This window comes from Mytilus edulis, chromosome 8 (genome assembly GCF_963676685.1).
Source record: "Mytilus edulis chromosome 8, xbMytEdul2.2, whole genome shotgun sequence".
In the NCBI taxonomy this organism is placed as follows: Eukaryota; Metazoa; Mollusca; class Bivalvia; order Mytilida; family Mytilidae; genus Mytilus; species Mytilus edulis.
Genome location: NC_092351.1, coordinates 73,936,472 through 73,963,799, shown reverse-complemented (window position 1 = coordinate 73,963,799; position 27,328 = coordinate 73,936,472). Strand labels below are relative to the sequence as shown.

The 27,328-nt window shown below is 31.8% G+C and overlaps 2 protein-coding genes across 3 annotated transcripts in view; both read right to left on the bottom strand.

The window, feature by feature from the left end:
- LOC139486251 (transcription intermediary factor 1-beta-like) overlaps positions 1-27,328 on the bottom strand; it is a 152,711-nt gene that overhangs the window by 3,887 nt on the left and 121,496 nt on the right. The gene's annotated exons all lie outside the window — the stretch shown is intronic.
- LOC139484339 (E3 ubiquitin-protein ligase TRIM45-like) lies at positions 5,077-11,529 on the bottom strand. The gene is made up of 6 exons (XM_071268077.1): positions 10,653-11,529; positions 8,117-8,164; positions 7,450-7,497; positions 6,661-6,678; positions 5,292-5,318; positions 5,077-5,122 (listed from the first exon to the last, which is right to left on the bottom strand). Exons 1-6 carry the CDS (start codon positions 11,414-11,416, stop codon positions 5,077-5,079), a joined length of 951 nt encoding a protein of 316 aa, XP_071124178.1. The 5' UTR covers positions 11,417-11,529.

Sequence of the window (27,328 nt, the reverse complement as noted above, 5' to 3'; positions counted from 1 at the left end):
ATTATTTACAATTTGTTAAAGTAATCAATATAAATACATGAACTCTCTTGTTAAGCGGAAGATGATCTAAAGTATATCCAATATGTTATTTGCAATTCGCTTTGTTAACAACACCGTGATACTATTTTCTATATATCGACTCAGAGATATACATAATACTGGCTTGTATACAATACTTCTCACGTTAATCCACATGTACTGGAAAACCTTTTTACAAATCCTTTGCCCATTTTATTGTTTTAAAAATTGCATTTAAAAAAAGAAAAATAACTTGTATTCTTATTCGAATGCATAATAAAAAGAAGCAATGCACTAGAGCTCGAAGAAATCAACAAAATCAAAATAAATCAACATTCCGCGAAAGTCTATTACTGATTTTGGCGCATTTAAGTCATTCCAAAACATGACGTCATACAAATGAAAACGCTAGAGTTGAAAGTTTTCCGTTACATGAACAATCCAAATTCGTACAATACTATATTTAAATTGATTTTGAGGTAGGTTTTTGTTTACTTTTCTATTGTATTGTATTATTCTCTATATATACTGACAGACTTTAGAAACGCAACACTAGATTAATTTACTGTTATTTTTGAATGAATGTGTCACCGTGAAAAGCAATAATAATTGCCTGTTACAAACGTCAAAATGATTTTTAGAAAGGTCAACAAATTCTGTCTGACAAGTTTTAGGTTCTGTTTTACACTTTCTGATTTTGAATTTGTTCAACCCGTTTATTGGTTATGGCAATTATGCGGTTTGAACTTGAGGGCTTTAAAGGTTTTTGCTCAGTCGATTCTTTGGCATTTCAGTTGATGAAAAACATTTATGGCATGAATCTGTACACAATGGCACTCGGCAATTTGATTACCAGTTGACGTTGCGGCCGCAAACATGTCTGGCAAAGGACGTCGCTTAATCAAATTCTATTGATGTTTCATTGTCACTACACGTTAATCTGACCATTGATGGCCAGCAACAAATCTTGTCCACTTGTATTGTTGTTGGAAAGACAGTAAGAGGAGTTTCTGAAGTCATACAGTATGGTTGCAGTACGTTTATGTGTTCATGTTTGCAGTATTCTTAAGGGCTAATTCAGTTTTTTTTATTTCTCAGTCTTGTAAATATGGAGATGTATCATTTTTAAACTGATTTAAGTAAGGCAAAGGATTGAAAGAACTGTTTCACAAAGCAAAAAAAAAAAAAAAAACTGAAACAATCTTTCATGGGTCTGAAATTTCGCTTTAAAAAATTCGTGCGACTTCAAAAATTCGGTTTGATCAATAACCACAGGCAAGTCAGATTTTGATTTTTTGTAAAGATAAAGAAGTATGATAAGCATGAAAAGTAGTTGTAAGTGAATCAAACATGATTTGGCAAAACAAATCAACAAAATGAGTGTTGCGTTTAGTCGTTCAGTATATAAACGTGTTGTTTTCATTATTATACTGATTTCAGCAAGAACATGGCGGCTCCGTAGTTGAAATGTCAACTTTGGATTTTGAAATAACTTAGGCATTTACAAGACAACAAATATAACATGTGGAACGTGTATTAAAATCTATACAAGAACACATAACAACGTTACTAGGATGTGACGTTACATATAGAACACCACAGTATAGCGTTACGTTACGCGCGGTTAAAGTCATTACATTTCTCCATTTCTTCAAAAGTTCTGATCTTGATTTCAAATAAAGTGGTATTAAATAAATTAATGTTCAAAAATAAAAGTTTAAATTTAACAGTCCATATTTCACTTATGATATCTATTTTTGATAATTACAGTCCATATTTCACTTATGATATCATATTCGATAATTACAGTCCATATTTAAAATCAGACCACAAAGTCTCTAAATCTAGCAGGTGCTCTTTTGGTTCGGTTCGGCATCATTTTAATTACAGTCCATATTTAAAATCAGACCACAAAGTCTCTAAATCTAGCAGGTGCTCTTTTGGTTCGGTTCGGCATCTCTCTTCTTCCTGGTGCAACCATGTGTTTGTCTCCATTCGGTTTAGTGTGCATTAAAATTCTATCTCGCCATTTACCATTTGAGTTCGGTATGTCAATGTTATTAGCGAGTTTGAAGTGTGAAGAGTCACGAAACACTTTTCTTCCGTCTGACTTTCGCTGAGCTCCTATGCTTGATCCGGATATTTTGTATATGATATACGGTTCAAGTTCATATGCAGTTGACCATTTATTCCGTTTCTCTTTCTTGAATAAAACACGGTCACTGATTTTAAATAAATGTTCTCGGTACTCCTTTTTCTGTGAATGTTTATTCGAAACATTTTGAAGTTTGTATTCTTTGTCTCCTTGTGCTCTTGAATTCTTGTCTCTTTGTGTAATCTTCTTGATCATGTTTTCTGTTTTATTGCTGTTCCTTACGTGGTTTGATTTAGTCCTTGCTGCTTTATTTCTTATCTCTGGTATTTTATGTTCAAATTTTGCATTTCCAATTCCTAATCCATTTGGCTCTTTTAATGTTCCATCTTCTTGTATTTGTAGCATGCCTAATTCAATAAGTGTTTTCTTTCCAATCAGTGGTGGTGAATTAGTTTTTCCTTGAATCACAATTACTTTTGTTTTTATTCCTCTAGTTGCATTTCTCACTGTTGTAATAAATTCTCCTTTTACTTTTAGACTGCTTTGCAAAGTACTCAATTTCGTTTTGCTTTCTAATAATTCAGCTCCCTCTCTAGTTCTGTTTTTGTACGCTCTGTACTGATACTCATCCATTACGTTAACGTCGGCTCCACTGTCTGGTTCTATTTTCACTTCTACATCATTCATCATAACTAGTACTGTTCTTGCTTCGTTTCCAATTTTATTTACATTTATTTTCTTAACTGCTCCTAAATGATTCACTGTCCTTCCGAAAAACTCATCATCTGAATGTTCTTCTTCGCTTGTCTCTTCCATTGTTCTTCTAACGTTCCTACCTTGATTTCGTTCAGTGTATCGTTGATTCCTATATTGGTCATTGTCCTGGTATACAGATTGCATACTTGATTTGCAAACTTCAGCAAAATGATTCCATTTATGACATTTATTACACTGTTTTCCGTAAGCCGCACAATCTTCACGTTGTTCAAACGAATGTATTTTTCCACAATAGTTACACTTATTCCTCCTTTCATTTCTCATTGTGTATGTTTCCTGTCTATTTTGCATGCCGTAATGTCTTTGTTTTCCTCCATAATTCGTCACTTTTGCAATTTCTCCGGTTCTTGATGCTGTGTATATATCTCTCATGTCATGTATCTGCAATGTCGTATCTTCTAGCTGATGTACTTCCTGTAACATTTGATCAAGTGTCCACTTTCTGTTAATTGTCTTTTTGATTAGCGATTCATTATCTGTGGTTTGAATAATGTGTTCTAAAATTCTGTCATCTTGATTTTCAAATTCACAATCAGCAGCTCTCTCTCGTAGTCGTGTCGCGTATGCCACTGTTGATTCTCCATTAATCGGTCTCATTTTCAAAAATACGTATCTTGCATAATGTTTATTCTTCTTTGGTGCAAAATAATCATTCAGTTTCTTTTTTAGCTTTTCATAAACATCCATGCGTCTATCAACGGGGTCGGGTGTACTTTTCTCTAATCTAGAAATTTCCTTACCTCCATAGATAATCATTGCGTCCTTTTTGTCTTCAGGTTCTGTAATTCTAAAATATCGGAATTCTCTTTCAATCCCTTCTAGCCATTCCTCCCACTGACTTCCCGTAGTAAGGTGATCCTCCGATGGTGAGAACGGTAAAGTACGTAAATTTCTGTTTTCTGTCACAACTGTAATTCTTTCAGCCATTTTTCTTATTCTTCTCTTATATTATGCCTTTAAATATCTTCTCTCATTCACTTTTCATCTCTTTTATCCTCGTCGCCAAGGAAATAACTTAGGCATTTACAAGACAACAAATATAACATGTGGAACGTGTATTAAAATCTATACAAGAACACATAACAACGTTACTAGGATGTGACGTTACATATAGAACACCACAGTATAGCGTTACGTTACGCGCGGTTAAAGTCATTTCAGCAAGAACATGGCGGCTCCGTAGTTGAAATGTCAACTTTGGATTTGACGGTAGCTTACGAGAAAAACATGTAAATTGAAAATGGCAAATGTTGAATTGGAGGATAAAAAGAATTAAACATATTTTTTTTCTAGCAGCTATTCACGAAATAACCCATGCAAGCGATTTATTTATTAGAATGCTCGAGTTTTATCTAACGGGGAGTAAACAAGAACAGCAACACATGCAGCATATTTTCTTTCGCTTTAGTTTTTTAATGGCCGTATTTGTCCTATTAGAATCGAACTAACTCATGGAAGCCATAGATTGTTGGAAATGTTCACATGGCTTGGGCCTTGATATTCGTTAATTTTATCCCTCGCTAATGCTCAGGATAAAATTCGAATATCACGACCCAGGCCATGTGAAAATTTTAAACAATGGCTTCCATAAAACATTTCTTAAGTAAACTTCAACAACACATTTGCAATATATAATGTTATGACTATTGTTGATGTGAGATAGACGTTTCTTTTTTGATGCATTAAAAAACGAATGAGTGTAATATGATATTAAGGTAAATATGTGTTACGTACACAAAACCTTGACTGCAATCAAAAATTACATAAGAAAAGTTTTAGCTGAACAAACATTTATAAAACAATTTTACTGTGTCTGGAATAAATATATTCTTTTAATGATCCTTATCACATACTGTACAATGGAAACGTTTGCTCTAATATAAGACACAAAATATAATTATAATTGGACTTAATTCAGTGGTGCATTCAAATGATGCAATCACAGTTATAGTGTGACTGATCTTTTTGTAAAAATCTTAATCTGTCGTAATATACGCAACAGTAAAAATTAAATATTTCAAAATTACCAGTAGTTGAACGTTAAAAAAATATGCTTATTTAGAATCATGCAAATATGCTATGAACACGAAAACAAAAGAAAAGAAAGCTAAAAGAATTGAACGGTCTATGTTTAATGAATTGTTTATATAGTTTAAGTAATCAATATGAATACATGAACTCTCATGTTAATCTGAAGATGCTCTAAAGTATGTATCATTAGTTACTGGATTACTGAAGTTTCATCAATATAAATTTGTTCTCATATAAAAAACGTTAATTCACATAAACTTAAGAATCTCGCTAAAAATAATTTAAAGCACGAGCTATTTAGTTTTGTATGTGAATAAAACAATCTTCGTAATGTTTAAGCACTAAATAGAATTAAAACTTTAATACATACCTGTATCTGTATTCAATTGGTTCATTCCTGTAAAAAAAATACATGCTTGTGCCTTATTACGTGTTTTTGGGAAGTCACAAATTCTTACTTTAGTACACGAGACACATGTGTGTACGTTGTGTTCTTACAGATATTACCGTTATAACAGTTCAATAGAATTAGAGAAAAAAAAAAAATCACTTCAAGATTTCTATACATTCTGAAGGCAATATGCCGACTTTTTTTTACAAAAGAATATTAGAAACACACTATTGAAGATACACAGTGTGCTATGGCATGTCCTAAAATCACTACAATTCCAACAAGTTAGCAAATGGTTATGTTTTTTACATATTATATGAATGTCTTGTCTTTTTAACTTGGGTTTTGGTGTTGTCTTTTTGTTTAATATAATTATGTACTACTGATTTTTATTTTTGGATTGCTTCGAGCTCAATACCCTGATATTTAATCTTTCTAGCGATCGTGTATTTGCGTTTTATGTTTTCATTAGCACGAATTCTTTATTTTTAATATTTTCAATATTTTACTTCAAAAGCAGTGAAAAATAAATGAATAAAGCATACCCATGAATAAACATTTTCCATCTCAAAATAAGTTAATCCATAATATATATTTGTTTTCTGTAATCGTTCATTTAAGGTAGCACAATACAAAGATGTGTTCACTCCCAATCGGACAACTTTAAACTGATGTAATTAATTTAATCCTTCTTGATATATTATAAATGAGGTACCAAAAGAAAGAAGAAAGATTCATCTTTCAAATTGTGATAATTTCATTATGACATAGTTATTACAAAATTAATTATTATGTAATATGTTGCTATATTGTGATGTCCACACTTGAATGAATTTAGCGTCTTTGTTCTCCATAGCATCCCAAAGTATTTATATATTCTGGTACAACACAGCTTGACCTCCAAAACTGTGTCTCAGATTTCCAAAAACATCAATAGAACAAATTTTCTACCCAATTGAATTTAGTGGTCTCTTATGAATCATTGTTGCAAATTTCATTGCAGATTTATGAGAGAATGAAATACAATAGGAAAAATCTGAGACACAGTTTTGGGGGTCAAGCTGTGTTGCAAGAATCTATAAAATATTTTGGGATGCTATGAATAATAAAGAAGCTAAATACATTCAAGTATGGACATCACAATATGGCGACTAATTACATAACACTTAATTATGTAATACTTATGTCATAATGAAATTATCACAATTTGGAAGATTAACCCTTCTTCTTTCTTTTGGTACCTCATTTATAAAATTTAAAGAAAGATGAGTGGATTACATCAGTTTAAAGATGTCTGGTTGGGGATGAAAAATCTTTGTATTGTGCTACCTTAATACAATATACTTACGTTACAACCTGCTCATTTCTGTAAAAAGAGTACAATAAGCATTAAAAATAAAAAATACAGTATAAAACATTCAAAGAGTTGGCTATTTTTGTGCTAAATCTAGACACATGTATTTGTAAGAAATTTATAGCAGGTTGAATTATAAAGACTAAACAGTTTTAACAGAAATCCCAATGCTAAACTAAGTAAAGTTTAGAGGAAAACAAGCATTCAGTGATAATATACAAATACATTACCGCTGTCCAGATAAACAAAACAATATTCTGAATATAGTAAATATATTGCTTTAATATTAATGAAATAAGACATGTTAAACGCATCATCGGAGACATATTACATGTGCGTTATGTTTTGGTACGTGTTGATATGGTGTCTGTTATATAAAAAGTAGTAAATGATTTCTAATCTTTCACAGGCAATTCAAATATTTAAATATTTGAACATACAACTGTCAGTCACGTTAGTTTAAATATTTATTTCTGTCATTTGGTTCACAGTCAATATAATACTGTATATAAGCATTTATGATAATTCGCTTTGGCATTGTTTCGTTCAAATTGAGTACAACTCCTTAACACAAGTCACTTATTCTGAATATATCTAAATCACTTTTAATAGTATCAATCATGGGAAACATTTTCCCCATACTACGATATATCATAACAGATAATAATGTCAGTAGCGACAAGTGCTATTATATTCATTCTAAATTTACCAACGTACTTTTGTTTCAATAAGTTTATAATATAAAAACAATATTTTCAATGTGCAAAAAGTATTCTAACTTACCCACAAACACCACAGACGTATTTGTACCTCTTTTGTGATTCTTTAGGCCTGAAATAATATTAACCAGGGTGTAATTCATTTCTCTGAAAAAGCATGTAAGTTCATTAACACTGCCACAAGGAAAAGACGAATATGACACTACCGTAACTTGTGCAAAACAAAGTGTGCAAGTTTACAACGAAAACATTGGTATAACGTCATGTTCCAAGCACATTTTCGCAAATAAAGAAACCCTTCCATAGCGGACTATACGGCATTACTTTGTGTATCTTGTTGAAAGTCTGACTGCTGCCTGTAATTGTTTAAATCTTTTTATTGGAACTTAAGTTAACATTTGTCACATTGGCAATCATAACACATCCCATTGTTTTTTTAAGAACATTTAGAAAAACACTGTTCATTTACGAATATCTAGCCAATTATTGGTTATCAGCATATTGCAGTTCGTTTTTTCATAAACTCTGAATGTCACTTCAAATAACAAAATGCTGGACTGCAAATTTTGATCTTCTATCTTGTATTTGTGTTGTGCCTTGAACATTGTCTTCATCTTCAGTTTTCAATGTTTATGTTACTGTATCTTTAATCATTAAAGTTAAACAGTTGAATAGAGTTTATGTACATATATTTACGTTCAAATGGCTAAACAAAAGATGCATTGTATTACCTGGTATTTTGCTGGTTTTCAGTTTTTTCCAATAATGCTTTACCTTCCCTAAAACACAAAACATCACTACATGATAAGCCCATTGAAATTGGTTAATATAATATACAAGAAATAGATATTATCAGATTATTACATGGCATTTTTCATATTTCATGTATTATCAGCCCAAGGTTCAATATCAGCCCAAGAGCCGCATGGCGCGAGGGCTGATATTGACAGAGGGCTGGTAATACATGCGATATGAAAAATGACATGTTATGATCTTTTAATAATATGCTTCAACAATGGAGAAAAACAGATTCATATATTGATCATTTTACGTGGTTCCCAAATAGAAGTTCAAAGAGTGAAAAGATCACTTACGTCGGACCCCAAATTTAGTACATTCGACATGAAATATTTCTACTATATGCCTCAGCAGAGAGAAGAAAAAAAAACATTTTAATATGAACGAATCGACAAAAAAAATTACCAATATACATTATGAAAACTGTTAAGAAAATTCAGCCTTTTCAAAGTAGCTTTCTAATTTATATTTGAAACTTATAAAACATGTATTTATTTAATAATTTGTTTGTTTCTTATTTTTGTCTTTTTATTATTATTTTACACAATATATCTTTCAGTATCTTTATAATTGTTTTGTGCAGTATTTTGTAATGTCTTCACTGAAAACGTTGCTTTGAGGTGTTTTTTCCGGAATTTGCCGAGAATCACCGGAATGCCATGCGATAACGTTACGGAAAGGCATGTGATAACAATCGAAGCGTGTGATAATCTTTTTATATCAGCCCGCTAAGCACCAATTCGAAAAATATGGAATCTACGTAAATTTGATGCTATTATTATACAGTAAAAATCATATGTTATTTAGTCTAAGTATATGATAAATAGAGAATAATACATGGCAAGATCTGTATCATATGCCGTATCATCCCGAGACACCAATATCAGCCCAATGGCTTTTATGCCCGAGAGATGATATTGGACGAAGGTGATATGGCATGTGATACGGATTTTGCAATGTTTTAGAGGCTTTATCATATATTTTCACAGGAGAGTATTATATTATATGAACTGTTTTCTGATCCATAGCACTGGGTTACCTTCAGTTCTATTTTTGCCTTGTTTTAAAAGCCTTAAAAGAATTACTTACCTTACAATTTGCTTGCTGTTGTTTAAAAATATTTTATTTATTGTTTTTGTTTTGTGTGTTTTGTATTTTTTATAGTTGCATTTAGTGTGCCAAAAAAGTAGGAGTGTGATAAAAGGTGTGATAAAGGGTGCGCATCAGCAAGCTATTTATCAAATATTAAAAACTACAATAGTAGGTATATTTTAGGTTTCAGAAATTAAAAATATGTAGGATGCCAAACATGAGGAAAAAACATCTCTTTTAAAGGTAGGGAAATAATTATGTGTTTTATACAAACACAAAATGAAAACAAAATGAGCATATACACCAGGAATCATTAATAGAAAAAAAACACTTGTTTTAGATTAATTTCCGACGTGCCTTTCATTTAACTAATCACCACAAGGACAGCTACATCTTAGAGAGTTAAAAGATGGAGATGTTTTATAACTGAAGTATGCGATGTGCTAAATACATGATATAAACACAACCATCAAAAAGATAACAAGAATGGTCAACACAGTTTCGAACACAGTTTCTTTATATAAAGAATGAACAGTTATGACAGTAGCAGGATTGGCTACAAAACAGCTAAATCATTCAGTAACTGAGAGTCCAAAATTATTGACTATAACTAAGTGCTAGACAAATGTCAATAGCTGTTTTTCAATAGTGGTATAAGTTGTTCTATGTATATATTCATGGTGTATATTTAATAGGGACACTCATACCTAAATATGCCGAAGAACGGTGTAAGTATAAGATACCGCATACCGATAATCCAAATCAATCAATTTTCAACTGGATTGATGATGCTGAAACCTTGATTTATTGAAAGTCTTAAATCTAAAGTTGAAATACCAGATACTTAAATGTGTCGTTCTATCAAAGTGTCTGATTTCTATTTTCTTATAATTGAGGTACATTCAATGTGGACTACTGTTCATACAAAGCGAGCCAAAAATGATTCTTCGGCGTATCAAAATTAGCGTACGAATTGTTTTAAACAATTTCTAACAACATTGTCTTTTCTAGATCCGTAGTATCAATCATAAAAAATGTGCTGTTCTTATCTTACAACCATTCGTTAACCTGCTTTGTCTGTTTACCTCTTGAAGAAGTATGTTCAACAGATGTTCGTTAGTGTAATAACACATTTTTATTTTGTGTAGTGTTGTTTGTCATTTGGTGTTTTTTGTTTTTGTCTTTGTTTTGTCATGGTGTTGTCGGTTGTTTTTAAGAACGCCTTTGAATGTCTTTTTGGCATCTTTTGCTCCGATTGCATTGCTACAAGACAAATATTCAACAGATAGAGATACCATTTATTCAAGAAAATATTCCGTATACCGATGCAATTGTGAACACCATAATTAGTTTTTTTTCTATGAATTGATAACTTACTTAAACTGTAACTCTCCAAATAGGCTGTCTATTTCTGTACCTAAAGGCGTTTTGTTTCCGTATGACACAGATGACCTTTCAGAAACTTGCTTTAATTTTATGTTGTCCACATCAACTTTAAGTTTCTTAAGCTTTTTTAACAAAAGGACATCTGCTATCGATTCCATTTCTTTGATGTTCTTTTGCCATTGTTGACAGTTTTCGAAATCTTTACGATGAACTTTGATTACTGAAGACATATTGTGTAATGCTTTCTGTTCCTCATCCTGCACCAGCTTAACAAAACCTTCGACTTTTTTATCAATTAGTTTCTTCCAGTAATTGCCCTCTTCAGTAATGGTCTTGATGACTACTTTGACTTCCTCACGGTAAGCTTTTGTGTACTTTTCAATTGTGTTTACGTTTTGCCTCGATGTTGTTTCCTTTAATTCAATATCCTTGGCAAGTTCAGATCTAATTTTTTTAGTTGATTTAGTAAGGTCTGTCATCAAATGGCGACTGTGTTTCTCGACGGAGCAAATTCTACAGACAGGAGTATCACAATCCTGACAGTAGAATAAGAAACTTTCCATGTGGTCCGTACAAAGAAGTTTTTCTTCCTGGTTGATATCTCGGCCGCTTACAAAAGTGTGATTTTTACAAGACTTTGCGCGTAAATGAGATAATTTACAGTTTCCGCAAAATAACTGATCACACTGCTGGCAGTAATGTTCACCTGGTCCGCCAGTACAGATTTCACAAGTCGATGCAGCGGCTTGTGCCATTTTGTTTGTTTCCCTTTATCACCAACAACAACCTTAGGTTTGCTCGTTTAACGTAAAAACGTACTCTGGCAGCATTTACACAACTAATAATAAAATCTGTAGGAAGAACTGAAAAGAAAATTCAATTAATTTTGCTTGTTCAAATGAATCATATACTGCAATGATGTAAATTAATAGTGGAAGATATTAGCAAGCAAAATCAATGTAATTGTGCAAATGATGATGCAAGCAAGAAAATTAGCACGAAGCATCATTATTATATACATTTTAAGAAAAAACTGCTGGCCATAAAAAAATTAAATTTTTTCAAGATGGCCACCACCTTTTCTAAAATGGCTGTTTTTTTCAAATTGAAATACTTATTTTTCTGGAAAACGTTTTCGTTGACCTTCTTTAATTAAAAAAAAAATATCAGGTTTGGTGGATACCTTCTTTACATGTGACGAATATACTAAACATGAATATTTGACATGTTCTGGGTTTGCGCATGCGTGAAAATGTTAAAAAATTCACACACAAACATTTGAACTATTTATTACATGCTTAACGCTTTTGAGTTTTTAATGATCTTATGAATTTGTTTGATGTTGTTTTTAAAGGTTATGATACACATGCGTTAAACAATTTCGCACATGCGCATTCTATTTATGAATAAAGAACCTATACACGCACTACAGAGGCACACTGATGGAAATCGTAGTTCTTCTAACAGATTAGGATTTAAAATTCTTAAACATATCTTGGTCGTCATTCATTCCTCTAAGCATCTAGGCTCTTCTGTTCGAATATAAAGTGATACTTCTTTGACGCCACTGTTTTAAAACTCGCACTTTCAGTTGCAATGATCAAGCATTCGATGGATAAGGTGAAAAAGGTGGTTAAGTTTCTAAATATCGGGCAAACATTAATTATAGCTGCAGATAAACCCTTTGGTACTGGCTAAGCAATTTTAGTTGGAATGGCAAGATTTGTACAGAGAACATAAGTTTATCGTTATGTTTGGTGGATTGACCATGGCTTGCTTTAAAATTCTGAGTGATAAATTGCGCGATAGTGGATAGACATGTGCCCTCACTGAAGCCGATATTGCAACACCTAGAATGGCAGATGCTTTTCGAGTATGTTCAAATGTAATTAGGAATGGACACGCGCATCAGAGATAACTGCATATGGTTTGCTTGAATTGATAATGCCAGTCGTTATAAAAGCGCAAACACAGAAAATATAGTTCATGGCTCTGTGACGTTGAAGTATGTGATCAACGGGTGTAAGTAAAGAGAGTCATATCGACCACAGTTTAATTTCTGGCGTTCAATTATGAATTACGAACTTCTTGTGCCTTCAGTAGTACGCTCATATCACGAGTCAAATATCGTACTTTTCAAACAGTCCATATCAAGCATGATACCAATCTTGGTCTTGATCGTGTAAATTATGCAAGATATAGATTCCCTTCACAACATCACCCACAGGTTGCAATGAAATTTGTAAATGGTGAATTCAACTGTACGTAAGACCAGCAAGTTGATTTCTTATATTACAAATGATCAGGCACAAACACGGAACAATGTAGTTTATATGTGTTAGCGGCAATAAGTGAAATTAGGCATTAAGCTTAAATCCTAAGCAATAAGCTAACGCATAGGCAGTAAGTCTATTGCCTAAATGATGTTAGGCATTAGTCTTAAATCCTAGGATTTAAGCTTAAATCCTGAAAAATATGTGCAGGCATTAAGCTTAATGCCTAAAACATAAATGCGAATAAATAGAAAAAAACATTTATTCATTTAAATAACAATATATTAGTAAAATAATAACAGTATGAGAACTGGGGCCTGTTTATCGAAACTGTCCTAAGATCGATCCTATAAGATATTCCTAGGACAGAAATTATGATAAAATTAAGACCAACTTACGACATGTCTCAGCATGCACATTGAAGCTATCTGAGGATTATTTTAGCTAGGATGTCCTAACCGCGTATTGACGTAAAAAATAGCAAATGAAAAAAAATAATATTGTATCAAATTTAACCAACAACTTTAATTTAAAAACCGTCTAATTATTAGAAAATAAATATTAGTTTTAAATTATAATAATTTGTACATTGTAAACTATATGAAACAAAACATAAGAAAAAAATATAACCACGTTTTATATTGGAATTAAACAAACTAATTGCAAATAGTTAAAATGTTACATATAATCAGTAAAATTATGCTTTGCGGGAGCTGAAACGGAAGTGTCACAACACTCCACAAGAGACTGGAAATAAAATCACTAATAAGATATGTTATCTATATTAAAATAATAATCTAAAAATATGAAAACTTGATTAACATTTGTGTTCAAATAATTTTGTTATCACAACTTCTTAATAAAGAAAACTTACTTATCCTATAAAAAAAAATTGAAAAATGGTGTGAGCGAAAAAAAAGTCACATTTTAATTTTGTCTACTTTTGATCAGTTTAAATCAGCTCGACTATAGTGAAGTGAAAATTTTTTCAAATAAATATTAAAATTATTTTATAGAATCTCCCCCTTGTTTAATTGGATTATAACAATCACTTTTTTAAATCTTTTTAATATTTTGTAATAACACAAAAACATGAAAAAAGTATGTGTAAATTCTTTTTTTTAACTGCTAAAATTACTAAATAAACTTACTAAATTTGAAGATCTGTCAAATGAATGTATATTTACACATGTTATATTAGAAATAAATTAAGTAACTCTTTTATATCAGGAATAAAGCACCAAATATACATTAATTCCAGATTTCACTAATTGCCTAAAATTATGTTCGGCAATAGGATGAATAATCATCATAAGATTTCAGGTAATAAGCTTAATGCCTGAAAATTTCAGGCAATAACTTAATGCCAAGGCGTTAGCTTATTGCCTAGGATTTAAGCTTAATGCCTAATTACACTTATTGCCGCTAACACATATAAACTACAAGATATTGGGTCAAAACAGTACGATCTTTTCAAGCAAATATGAATCGAAGGGAATCTGCTTTTTTAACCAGATGAAAAAGAATGTTTCCATATAAAAGCCGTAAAATGAAACTGGAAACTTCTTTGTCAAAAAAACAAAGCTAGAGAACCTGAACACTGATTGGGATCTCTTTTCTAGACTTTTCATTTCTTCTTAAGCCATGAAAATCAAACTGCCCTTCCGTCCATGTGTCAGGATGAGGTATTAAATCGCAGTTGAAAATATTCTTTGCAAGTTCAATACGGATACCTTCCAGTTATCCCCTTGTAACCATAAAAAAATAGATACAGGAATGATTGTCCATGATAAGCATGCTGCTGAAAATGGTTGTAAAAAGGTAATTAATTTCAAGTAGTACTGACATAGATGTAGTAGTATTAGGAATTGCAGTACTCGCAAGATTAAGTGTGGACAAATTGTGGATAGGTTTTTGAAGGAATAAAGCCTTGCGATGGCTTCCCGTACATGTCATATCAAATGCGTTTGGTCCCGGTGTAGCAGATTTTCCTTCTTCCATGCAATCAGTTGGTGTGACACTGTGTCGGCACTTCATCGAAAAGTGAAGAGGTCAGCTTGGCAGACATTGGAAGTATTCTCAGATGTAACGGACGTTTTTTCCCGATTTTGTATGAAGACACAGACATCATCATCATAGAAGTATTTGTTTGCATCATGCACGGAAACATCACCGTTTGCTGTTAAGGAGGCACGTTTAAATCATTATTATTAATTGTGGTAAGCGGATTAGTATCATAAGGCCGCTGCTTCCTTGCAAACGATTTAGTTTTCTGGGGCACATCAAAAGAGAAGCATATCAAATTGGACATGTTTTGGCTCGTCCGGATTTATGCATTCGACAGGTTCATATACCAAGTCATGAAAACAGAAACATAAAACTGAAGCCATATGGGTTGGCTCAAGATTAGGCAGTAACAAAAAACTGTTACCAAATAAGAAATTATCTTGGAATACATCAGGAAAGTTTAAACTGTTGGGAATTCGTTTCAATCTTTTAAATGAGGATAAAACTTTAGAAAACTATACAGAAAAAATTAAAAGCATGAACAGCCTTCTCAATTTATGGTCATACAGAAACTTGACATATATTGGCAAAACCATTGTTATAAAAACTTTGGCTCTCCCACTTTTGGTACAGGTTCTGACAGTCCTTCCAAATCCACCAGTTCAGGTTATACAAGAAATACAAGGAATTTTCATTAAATTTTATTACTATCACTGGGTCGATGCCTCTGCTGGTGGACTATTAGTCCCCGAGGGTATCACCAGCCCAGTAGCCAGTACTTCGGTACTGGCATGAAAATACGGATTTTTTTGTGTTATTAGAATTTGCTGTTACAAAATGATAGAAATTATTATAAATTAAGGAATGTATCTCCCTCATGCAAAGCTCTGATTCCTTTCACGGATTTGGCTATACTTTTTGGACCTTTTGGATTATAGCTCTTCATCTTTTATATAAGTTTTGGATTTCAAATATTTTGGCCACGAGCATCACTGAAGAGACATGTATTGTCGAAATGCGCATCTGGTGCAAGAAAATTGATACCGTTAATTTTATTACTATCACTGGGTCGATGCCTCTGCTGGTGGACTATTAGTCCCCGAGGGTATCACCAGCCCAGTAGCCAGTACTTCGGTACTGGCATGAAAATACGGATTTTTTTGTGTTATTAGAATTTGCTGTTACAAAATGATAGAAATTATTATAAATTAAGGAATGTATCTCCCTCATGCAAAGCTCTGATTCCTTTCACGGATTTGGCTATACTTTTTGGACCTTTTGGATTATAGCTCTTCATCTTTTATATAAGTTTTGGATTTCAAATATTTTGGCCACGAGCATCACTGAAGAGACATGTATTGTCGAAATGCGCATCTGGTGCAAGAAAATTGATACCGTTAATTTTATTACTATCACTGGGTCGATGCCTCTGCTGGTGGACTATTAGTCCCCGAGGGTATCACCAGCCCAGTAGCCAGTACTTCGGTACTGGCATGAAAATACGGATTTTTTTGTGTTATTAGAATTTGCTGTTACAAAATGATAGAAATTATTATAAATTAAGGAATGTATCTCCCTCATGCAAAGCTCTGATTCCTTTCACGGATTTGGCTATACTTTTTGGACCTTTTGGATTATAGCTCTTCATCTTTTATATAAGTTTTGGATTTCAAATATTTTGGCCACGAGCATCACTGAAGAGACATGTATTGTCGAAATGCGCATCTGGTGCAAGAAAATTGATACCGTTAATTTTATTACTATCACTGGGTCGATGCCTCTGCTGGTGGACTATTAGTCCCCGAGGGTATCACCAGCCCAGTAGCCAGTACTTCGGTACTGGCATGAAAATACGGATTTTTTTGTGTTATTATAATTTGCTGTTACAAAATGATAGAAATTATTATAAATTAAGGAATGTATCTCCCTCATGCAAAGCTCTGATTCCTTTCACGGATTTGGCTATACTTTTTGGACCTTTTGGATTATAGCTCTTCATCTTTTATATAAGTTTTGGATTTCAAATATTTTGGCCACGAGCATCACTGAAGAGACATGTATTGTCGAAATGCGCATCTGGTGCAAGAAAATTGATACCGTTAATTTTATTATGGGATGGAAAACCAGACAAAATAAAAAGGAAAGTTATTATTAATAATTATGATGAGGGAGGTTGAAAGTTCCCACATATAGAAAGTTTTTGTATGTCCCTTAAAATGTCATGGCTTTATAAATTGCTAGATCCTTTGAATATTTCTCCCTGGAAAATTCTATTATTGAGTTATATAGAAAAATATGGAGGGGATAAAATATTGTACCTGACAAAAGAGGGTCTGGAAAAAATTGCAAAAAAGTTAAATCCTTTTTGGAGGGACATTTTTCTAAACCTGGATATATTGAAGCCAGAAAAGGTGAAAGATGAAAACAATCCCATTAATATCCTGAAACAATCCATTTGGCTGAATATTAATATTAAAAGATGTGAAAAGCCATTTATTTTTGAAAATTATTGTAATGATGGTATATTTTTTATAAATGATCTAATCTCAGATGGGAAAAAACTCATTGTATAAGGTACAGATGATAACATTGCAATTTACGTTAAAGTTTAATAGTATCATGTAAAATATATATGTTATTTACTTGTTGTTATTCAATAATTGATTCTAGATCTTCTTGATAAACTCACTAGACTACATATCTCTCAACATTCCATACTTGCCTGTCCAAAATTTAAGAGCTATTAGTTCAGTGGTTGTATTTGGTTTATGTCTGTCACATTTGTTTTCCGTTACATGTTTTATATGAAAAAGGCCGTTAAAGTTCTCAATTAAATTGTTTCATAAGTTTCAAGTTTAGATCTTTTATGGACGACTTTATGATAAGTATTTTTTTAATGTAACTTGATTTTTAAAACGTTATATCAAAGGGTTAGTATTACTAACTCAAATATTACATTATACATGTTTTATTCTCGAAAACTTTTACACTTTTGTTTAAGTTATCTTTTGTACATGTTGTTAAATGATAAAACTATTATGTATGCTATACTCTAAAAATGTGTAGCGAAAAATATCTGAGGGACATTCAAACTCATAAATCGGAAATAAAATGACTACGTCATAGATAACATAGACAAATAGACAAATAGACAAGCAATAGTAAATAAAACACAACATCAAAAAACTAAAGACTAAGCAACACAAACCACACCAATAAAGTGGGGTGCTCAATGTTTCTCTATGACATTCAGAAAAAACCTATTCCTGTTGAGTCGTCTTCTAAAGGAAAGACTACAAGTTTTCAAACACTTCTTATGCATGACGTATGCAGATATAACCCAACATCACGATAGCTGTTTTACTGATTGCACACAACTTTGAATATAAAACGATTTGATTGATGCAGATAATCATAGTGTTCGTATCGATTGATTAAACACAACAATGTGTTTAGAAATTCATGTTTGTAGATAAACGTAATAGTGAATACATTTTCTGAAAAATCAAAATTAGTATTTCTACTTCAATTATCTTGAAGCTCAAAACGAAATCAACTTCCATGTGAATATCGAATTGCCGTGGGCATTATCTCAAACATTTTGTGTCCTTCACCTTATATTGTATCACTGTATACCTTCACATGTCTAGTATTGGAAGGATTTTGCCAGACACAAAGTTTGTGCATTGCGTCTATATAGAAAGAAGAAATGTGGGACTATGTTAATTGGATACCACCGCTATTAAATAAACTACACTTTCATGTTGTTGTCAACCTTTAGTTATATTTTTTTTCAATCTGTTTTTCAATGTTTTGTATTATACATAGATTTCAACTACAATTAAAGATGCAAAAGTGCATTACGATTCAAAATATCAAACAGGTTCATATGGGTTTCGTCCGATTAAAGCATCATCTTTAAAATCAACATCACATACAATATACTAGATTTGCCAAACAATGATCCCTCATAATCAACAAAATAAAAGGAAGACTTTATAACCATTACCTTTCCAAAACTCTTAATAGATAAGGCGGTAGTGAGATGGAAATTTGCTCTTTTTACAAATTTGCCCCAATGGCGATATAAAACATCTTCTTATAAAAGGTAGAGAGTGCCAGCTGTTTGATTCACCTCCCGATATGAAAGCTGATTTTAATACGCTTTTTTGAAGGAGGGAACAAGGCGTTTTTGCAATACTAATTGCTGCGGTCAAAGAAGTGAGAACTGAAAAGAACAGGTTCCAGCTTATCTCAAGGATGAAGTAAAAAATCAGATCTACTCTCGCAATTAATCATAATGGTATCCGATAGACAAGATATACGTTGCAGATGTCATCACATTTAGGTAGTCTTACAAACATAGAGTAGATATTTAAAATACAGCGCATTGATATCCTAGAGGATGTCAATAATAGCAATTACATATAACAAGTTCAAGGAGGGTCATAATACAGGCATATGAAAATTTAGAAAGTGAAATGTAAGTTATCAATTGCATTCCATTGTTATCTTTTCATTTGATGTTTGAGCTTTTGATTTTGCCATTTGATTAGGGACTTTCCTTTTCCCCATTAGTGAAATAGGCAAATATCAACGGTAAATTAATCAATTCAAACTTGAAATTAGACGCACACAGGAAGCAATTGATTATAGGTTAGGAAATCTATTTTAGGGGCCTTTCGATACTTTTTGTAGCTGACTGTGCGATACGGATTTGCTCATTGTTGAAGGCCGTATGGTGCCCTATAGTTGTTAATTTCTGTGTTATTTGGTCTCTTGTAGGGGGCAAGTTGTCTCATTGGCAATTATATCACATTTTATTTTATAATAAGCGAAAAATTTTAGAAATTGTTGATATCCGAATATGAATCCACTGTAAATGAAAAGGCTGAATTCACGGCCAGTATTTAAATGAATGTAAGAAATCAAAGAGGGGATGTAGATACCAGAGGGACAGTCACACTCATAGATCGAAAATAAAATGACAACGCCATGGCTAAAAATGAAAAAGACAAACAAACTATCAATATGACTGTTAAATTTATTTTCTTCATTAATTTAAATAGTAATCAAAATACATGTATGTTTGAAATGTTAAACGATTAATGTATATATGTTTGGATTATATTCATTTATGAGGTAGATAAATAGACTAGACATCTTCGTGTTGGCATTCTGTTGCATGTTGATGTCTATAATTTCTTTTATTTGTTTTAAAATGTTTAAAATCAATATATACCAATATAAAGAATTATCTTATTATCTTATAAATATGTTTTTGTTACAAGTTATAGTTATTGACCAAGCAAGACGGTATATGTCATTTAATCTGCACAGGACGTGATGACCAAATAACCCGAACGACGTACGAGTTCGGGTTATTGGGTCATCTCGTGCTGTGCAGATTAAATTACATATAAGTTTTGATTGGACAATAATTGTTTTAACACATTATGCAATCAATTTACGTGAACGTTTAAGAAAATTGGACGTTATTTCGCAATCCACAGATCCTTGGAAAGTTTATGGTAGGGTAAAGAAAGGGGGAAATACGACTTTGGTAAGTTTTAAATAAATATTTTTTTTTATATTTAGACTCATTCTTAAATTGCGATTTAATGGTGTATTTTTTTTTATCGTTTCCGTTAAATATATTCCCAAATTTTATTTAATTGGTAAACTTTGACAAATTGTGTTCTTTCAAATCGGAGTACGAAAAAAACATAACTGCAAAGGTTATTGAGTTTAAATTAGATACATTGCTTTTGAATTTCTTTCCCTCAATGCTGAGAGAAAAAAAGAACCGAGGAAGATGTTTTTTTACCTAAATTTAAAATGTTAATTATACAGAAAATACGTTTCTCTTTCAAAACCTTTTAATCCCAGCAACCCCCCAAATTTCTTTTTATCTACTGTATTACTTTTTAAAAGACGTCCATCTAAATGAAGTCTGATTGATCACCACATGCTCCAGCTAATCCCCCTGTTCTAAAACAAACTTATATAGGGTCCTTATTAAATTCGATTAAAAAATAGTCCCTTAACAGGATAGATATCCCAAAAGTCGTTATACATTCCATTGAGTTGGAAACTAATCCAAATCAGATTTCTTTTATTCGAATATTCTTAGATACATTTCTTTTTTGGCAGAAATTACGATTACCAAAAATTGTTTTAACTATCTTTCTTACATTAAAACACTGATTTAGATTTACGTTGTACACACAATATCATAAAATAGTTTATGTCCCAGCTGAGATAAAAAAAAAATAATAAAGGAATGAGAAATCTTTCTTTTTCCTATTTTGAAACTACGATTTTTGTACGAAGTTCAACTTTGTCGTAATTTCAAGGCAGATGGCGGATTCGGGGGTGGGGGCGAACAGGTCGTTAACCTTTGAATTGGACACAGTATCGTGTTTTAGCTTAAAATCGTCAATATTGTCTTTAGTCTCGCTACACTCGTTGATATATTTTTTTTTAATTTGATAGAATAACGCCCCTTTAAAAATCCAGGAACCGCCCCTTAATGTAAAAATAGATTTGAACTGTGTAGTATTTCTGAGGTAGTTAATGCACACCTTTGCTGTGCATTATCCAGATTATAGCACAGTAAGACCAAAGAGATTTTACTCTTGCCATGTGTAAATTTAATATTCAGACAATGCAAAACGTCATATATGAGCAAGGTCAAATCTACCCTCATCATCATTAAGTTTCTTAGTGCGATGAGATAAACTGCTCTAAATCACAGATCACAGGCACTTGTTTCAGAAAACAAATTTCCTGTATTAAACCTGAACATTACATTAAAGTATATAGGGGGAAATATTCAGCAAAAGCATTTTCTTCCATGCATTCATGAAATGGCTATCTTTTAAAAACATATCCAGGAATTAAAAAAAAAACAAAAAAAAATCTTTCTACTTTCAATTTGAGGTACAGTACAATATGTCAGTGAAAAAACCCAAAGCCACTGTTGCAAGTTGTGGTATGCATAAAAAATGTCCAACACCATTCATCCTTCTACTAGTAAAGTCATTTGTTTTTACGATCGATATGGTGTATACAATTATGTCAAACTCAAATGAAGCAGAATCGCTGATGTAACTTAACAGCTTTACTCGATCCCTAAAGACAAATACATGAAAGAAGTGTAATAAAGCCGAACACAAATACAAATACGCACAAACATAAAACAGTACACCATAGCCACCACTTTATTCCAGAATCTTCTAACTGATGCCGAATGCTATCGTGAAAAAATGTAATTGAAACCTTCCCAAAACAGTTAGAACTTTTTCTGAAAAAGACTATAAATGAAAACGCAAATATATCATCTTCCCAAAAAGATTGAATGTTAGGAAAATGACCAGAGTTATCTTACTTTAATCATATAGAGGGGATAGCATTTTTTTTTTTAATTTAAGCCTAATAAACATTAAAACAATTGTCCACTACTAAATAATGTAACTTTTTTCAAATATAAGGACTTTGTTAGCTAAATCTACTTATTTTATTAGATATTATGAATTTTTATGACAATAGATAAACATGCTTTAAGATACACTTGAACTATTGAATTACTATATCATATTTATGTTATTCAAAAGGTTGACTTGTTTGTATATTCAACATGTTTAATTTTATATTGTCGCAACAATGATTAATCGACAAGGTAATAAAAGGTAAATACAGATGATAAAAGGGAAAGTAATGTCATATTAATGTAGGTCAATCTTCATTAAAAATCAGACCAGTTTAATTTTTATTAAGTAACAAGTTTTTCCATTGTCTTTTTCTTGTTTTTTTTTAGTAAATACTTACCTCTTACTTTGTTTAAACTGAATATGGGATAAATATCCACACGTAAACTCCCACTGCTGATTATATGTATGTATACTTATAGCAATTAGAGTAAATATATCTCTCACATATTAGATTAAACTAGGTTATCTGCATGTGATAAATCCATACACGTATACAAAGCTATGTTTAACTCCTGTCTACTATTGATCTATATTATATCAGGTCAAAAAGGCCCAAACAAATGTACTGTATACTATATATAGGGTTCTTCGTGATACTATGCATACTAACTGCGCATTAAACACTATACAACATATATACCAACAGTAGATACACAACACATAAAAACGCATAACAACATAACCAAAATATAAACAAAGGGAATAAATTACATACACGCCAATCTATTACTTCTTAATCTTTAACGATTGTAAATAAATTGCTATATAGAATCATGAATAAGCACTACCAATCTCAATGTTAGTTTTCAAGCGTATTCATATAAATGCGATAATATGCAGATTGAAGTAAATAAACTCATCATAGATACCAGGATTAAAATTTCATATTTACGCCTGACGCGCATTTCGTCTACAAAAGACTTATCAGTGAAGCTCTTATAAAAAAATGTTGAAAAGGCAAAAAAAAAAAAAACGGACTTACATGTAAAGAGCATTAAGGACTAAAATTTCTAAAAGTTTTGCCAATTACAGCCAAGTTAATTCCGGAGGATAATTATATCTGTGCTGAAGGCCGTACATTGACCTATAATGGTTTACTTTTATAAATTGTTATTTGGATGGAGAGTTGTCTCATTGGCACTCACACCACATCTTCCTATATCTACTAAACAACTACGAAATAGACAAGGCAATCACATGTTTCACATTCCTTACCATATATGTTTTATGTTTATACTCCGTGAGGTTTATACATTGTATGTCTTACATTGAACCATTTCACAATCATTACCTGAATAAAATGAACATTCATATGTCCACTTCTCTTGACATTACTTTTACATTAATCAAACCACTATGTACATAGTTACATAATAATGCTCGACAGTTTCGGAATTGTATACTAATGTACTTTTAAATATATAGAAAATTATGAAGCTTAAAACACTCCATATGACTGACAACGATGTGTGAACAAAACAAACATAATAAGTAAAAATGTCAAATAATTATAATCGTCTTCTTTGTCATAGGTTATTGCACTGAGACGTCCGTGTATGCTGAATTTGAAATATAAGTGAAACAAATTAGGCGGAGGAAGCCGTGTCGGGTGTTTTTCTAATGTCTAGTTCTTAAAGATGTAAAGATATTAATAGTATCTTATCAGAAGGAACATCATCAATATATCTGAATGGGAATGTAAAAACCTGGATTTTTTTTTATCTTTCTGGTTTGTGACACATGTCTGAGTACTCCAATTCATATATAAAAAAGGGACGGCAGTTTTCCCCAAATACTTATGTTTAGATACTAATCAAATTAGTTCTCCAACCTAGTTCTATAAACTTGACCAACAGTTACGAAAGATATAAAAATATAACGGAATAGAAATATTTTTACTTAGTATATCGCTATTCTCTTTATATGAACCTATACTACAAAAATGTACGGTTTCGGAATTTAAACGAGGCCAACGTGACAGAACGCAGAATCAGACGGGGTAAAACGGATGTACACGTGTCAACAAGATATCTAGTGTTCTCATACGACACTCGTTGTCATTTGCAAGACAGATGTTAGTATAAAATACAGCAATTCGTTTTACTTTGTATTTCAATATGTCTGTATTTCTTTTTGTATTCGGTAATCCTGTATTTATAATGATATTGTGTCACATATGTTCCTTACCATATATGTTTTATGTTTATACTCCGTGAGGTTTATACATTGTATGTCTTACATTGAACCATTTCACAATCATTACCTGAATAAAATGAACATTCATATGTCCACTTCTCTTGACATTACTTTTACATTAATCAAACCACTATGTACATAGTTACATAATAATGCTCGACAGTTTCGGAATTGTATACTAATGTACTTTTAAATATATAGAAAATTATGAAGCTTAAAACACTCCATATGACTGACAACGATGTGTGAACAAAACAAACATAATAAGTAAAAATGTCAAATAATTATAATCGTCTTCTTTGTCATAGGTTATTGCACTGAGACGTCCGTGTATGCTGAATTTGAAATATAAGTGAAACAAATTAGGCGGAGGAAGCCGTGTCGGGTGTTTTTCTAATGTCTAGTTCTTAAAGATGTAAAGATATTAATAGTATATTATCAGAAGGAACATCATCAATATATCTGAATGGGAATGTAAAAACCTGGATTTTTTTTTATCTTTCTGGTTTGTGACACATGTCTGAGTACTTCAATTCATATATAAAAAAGGGACGGCAGTTTTCCCCAAATACTTATGTTTAGATACTAATCAAATTAGTTCTCCAACCTAGTTCTATAAACTTGACCAACAGTTACGAAAGATATAAAAATATAACGGAATAGAAATATTTTTACTTAGTATATCGCTATTCTCTTTATATGAACCTATACTACAAAAATGTACGGTTTCGGAATTTAAACGAGGCCAACGTGACAGAACGCAGCATCAGACGGGGTAAAACGGATGTACACGTGTCAACAAGATATCTAGTGTTCTCATACGACACTCGTTGTCATTTGCAAGACAGATGTTAGTATAAAATACAGCAATTCGTTTTACTTTGTATTTCAATATGTCTGTATTTCTTTTTGTATTCGGTAATCCTGTATTTATAATGATATTGTGTCACATATGTTCCTTACCATATATGTTTTATGTTTATACTCCGTGAGGTTTATACATTGTATGTCTTACATTGAACCATTTCACAATCATTACCTGAATAAAATGAACATTCATATGTCCACTTCTCTTGACATTACTTTTACATTAATCAAACCACTATGTACATAGTTACATAATAATGCTCGACAGTTTCGGAATTGTATACTAATGTACTTTTAAATATATAGAAAATTATGAAGCTTAAAACACTCCATATGACTGACAACGATGTGTGAACAAAACAAACATAATAAGTAAAAATGTCAAATAATTATAATCGTCTTCTTTGTCATAGGTTATTGCACTGAGACGTCCGTGTATGCTGAATTTGAAATATAAGTGAAACAAATTAGGCGGAGGAAGCCGTGTCGGGTGTTTTTCTAATGTCTAGTTCTTAAAGATGTAAAGATATTAATAGTATATTATCAGAAGGAACATCATCAATATATCTGAATGGGAATGTAAAAACCTGGATTTTTTTTTATCTTTCTGGTTTGTGACACATGTCTGAGTACTCCAATTCATATATAAAAAAGGGACGGCAGTTTTCCACCAATAATACTTATGTTTAGATACTAATCAAATTAGTTCTCCAACCTAGTTCTATAAACTTGACCAACAGTTACGAAAGATATAAAAATATAACGGAATAGAAATATTTTTACTTAGTATATCGCTATTCTCGTTATATGAACCTATACTACAAAAATGTACGGTTTCGGAATTTAAACGAGGCCAACGTGACAGAACGCAGAATCAGACGGGGTAAAACGGATGTACACGTGTCAACAAGATATCTAGTGTTCTCATACGACACTCGTTGTCATTTGCAGATAATTATGTTAGTATAGAGAAAACGAACTACTCACCGCGGTATCATATGACATACAAAGACAGGAACATACATATAGTCTCATTGGCAATTATACCACATCGTCTTTTTTATCTATTTAAATTATCTGTATGTTTATTAAGTTATCCTGGGTCATGTATATATTGTTGAATAAATAAAATGTTATCTAAATGATGTCCCATCTTTTGACATTACAACGATTGATTTGCATTATTACTGTTTGACAAAATATTGAAATGCACAACTGTATATCCATACAATTAATTGTATCAAAAATGCCTATGCAAATTTCTTTTTTGGTCTTATTTTTGTTCTATCGTTTTACTTGGGGGTTACGAAAAATTTTGATTTGAATAAATAAGTTTAATTGCATAAAAATGTGACGAAATATTTGACCTGTTCACTTCCATTATGAAGAGTTCTAGACATTAGTTGATCTGTAACTCTCTTAGATCAACGACGCCTTCAAATGTTTGTTTTTCCTTAAACTGCTTTATTTGTTTATAAAATTCGACAAATGGACTATATGAAGGGCAATCGCTGTGGAGTTAATAACTTAACATAACATTAGAATTCGACAATAATAATACAAGTTTTTGTTTTCAAATATTTTTTTTTCTTCAGTTTTACTGAAGTGGTAACCTATCAGATACAAATTGACATCGAAAAAAGACATGCAAAATTCACCAACCTTTGTTTTCAGCAACTAAATCAGGTGTCGTGGTATGTATGATTCCGGTGTTTGATCGTTCATAACCTTCTTGGTTGACCAAATAATATTGCAAGTGAAAATGTGATTTTTTAAAATTTGTATTCAAATAAATATATTCATGAACTCAAATAACCGACTACACTCAGAT

Excerpts from the sequence above, each read along its gene's own strand:
- LOC139484339 (XM_071268077.1), bottom strand. The coding sequence starts at position 11,416 with ATGGCACAAGCCGCTGCATCGACTTGTGAAATCTGTACTGGCGGACCA. Across the intron at positions 8,165-10,652 it reads TTTGGAGAGTTACAGTTTAA|GGAAGGTAAAGCATTATTGG; the intron begins GTAAGTTATCAA and ends TTTGTGTTTTAG. Across the intron at positions 7,498-8,116 it reads GAAAACCAGCAAAATACCAG|GCCTAAAGAATCACAAAAGA; the intron begins GTAATACAATGC and ends ATATTATTTCAG.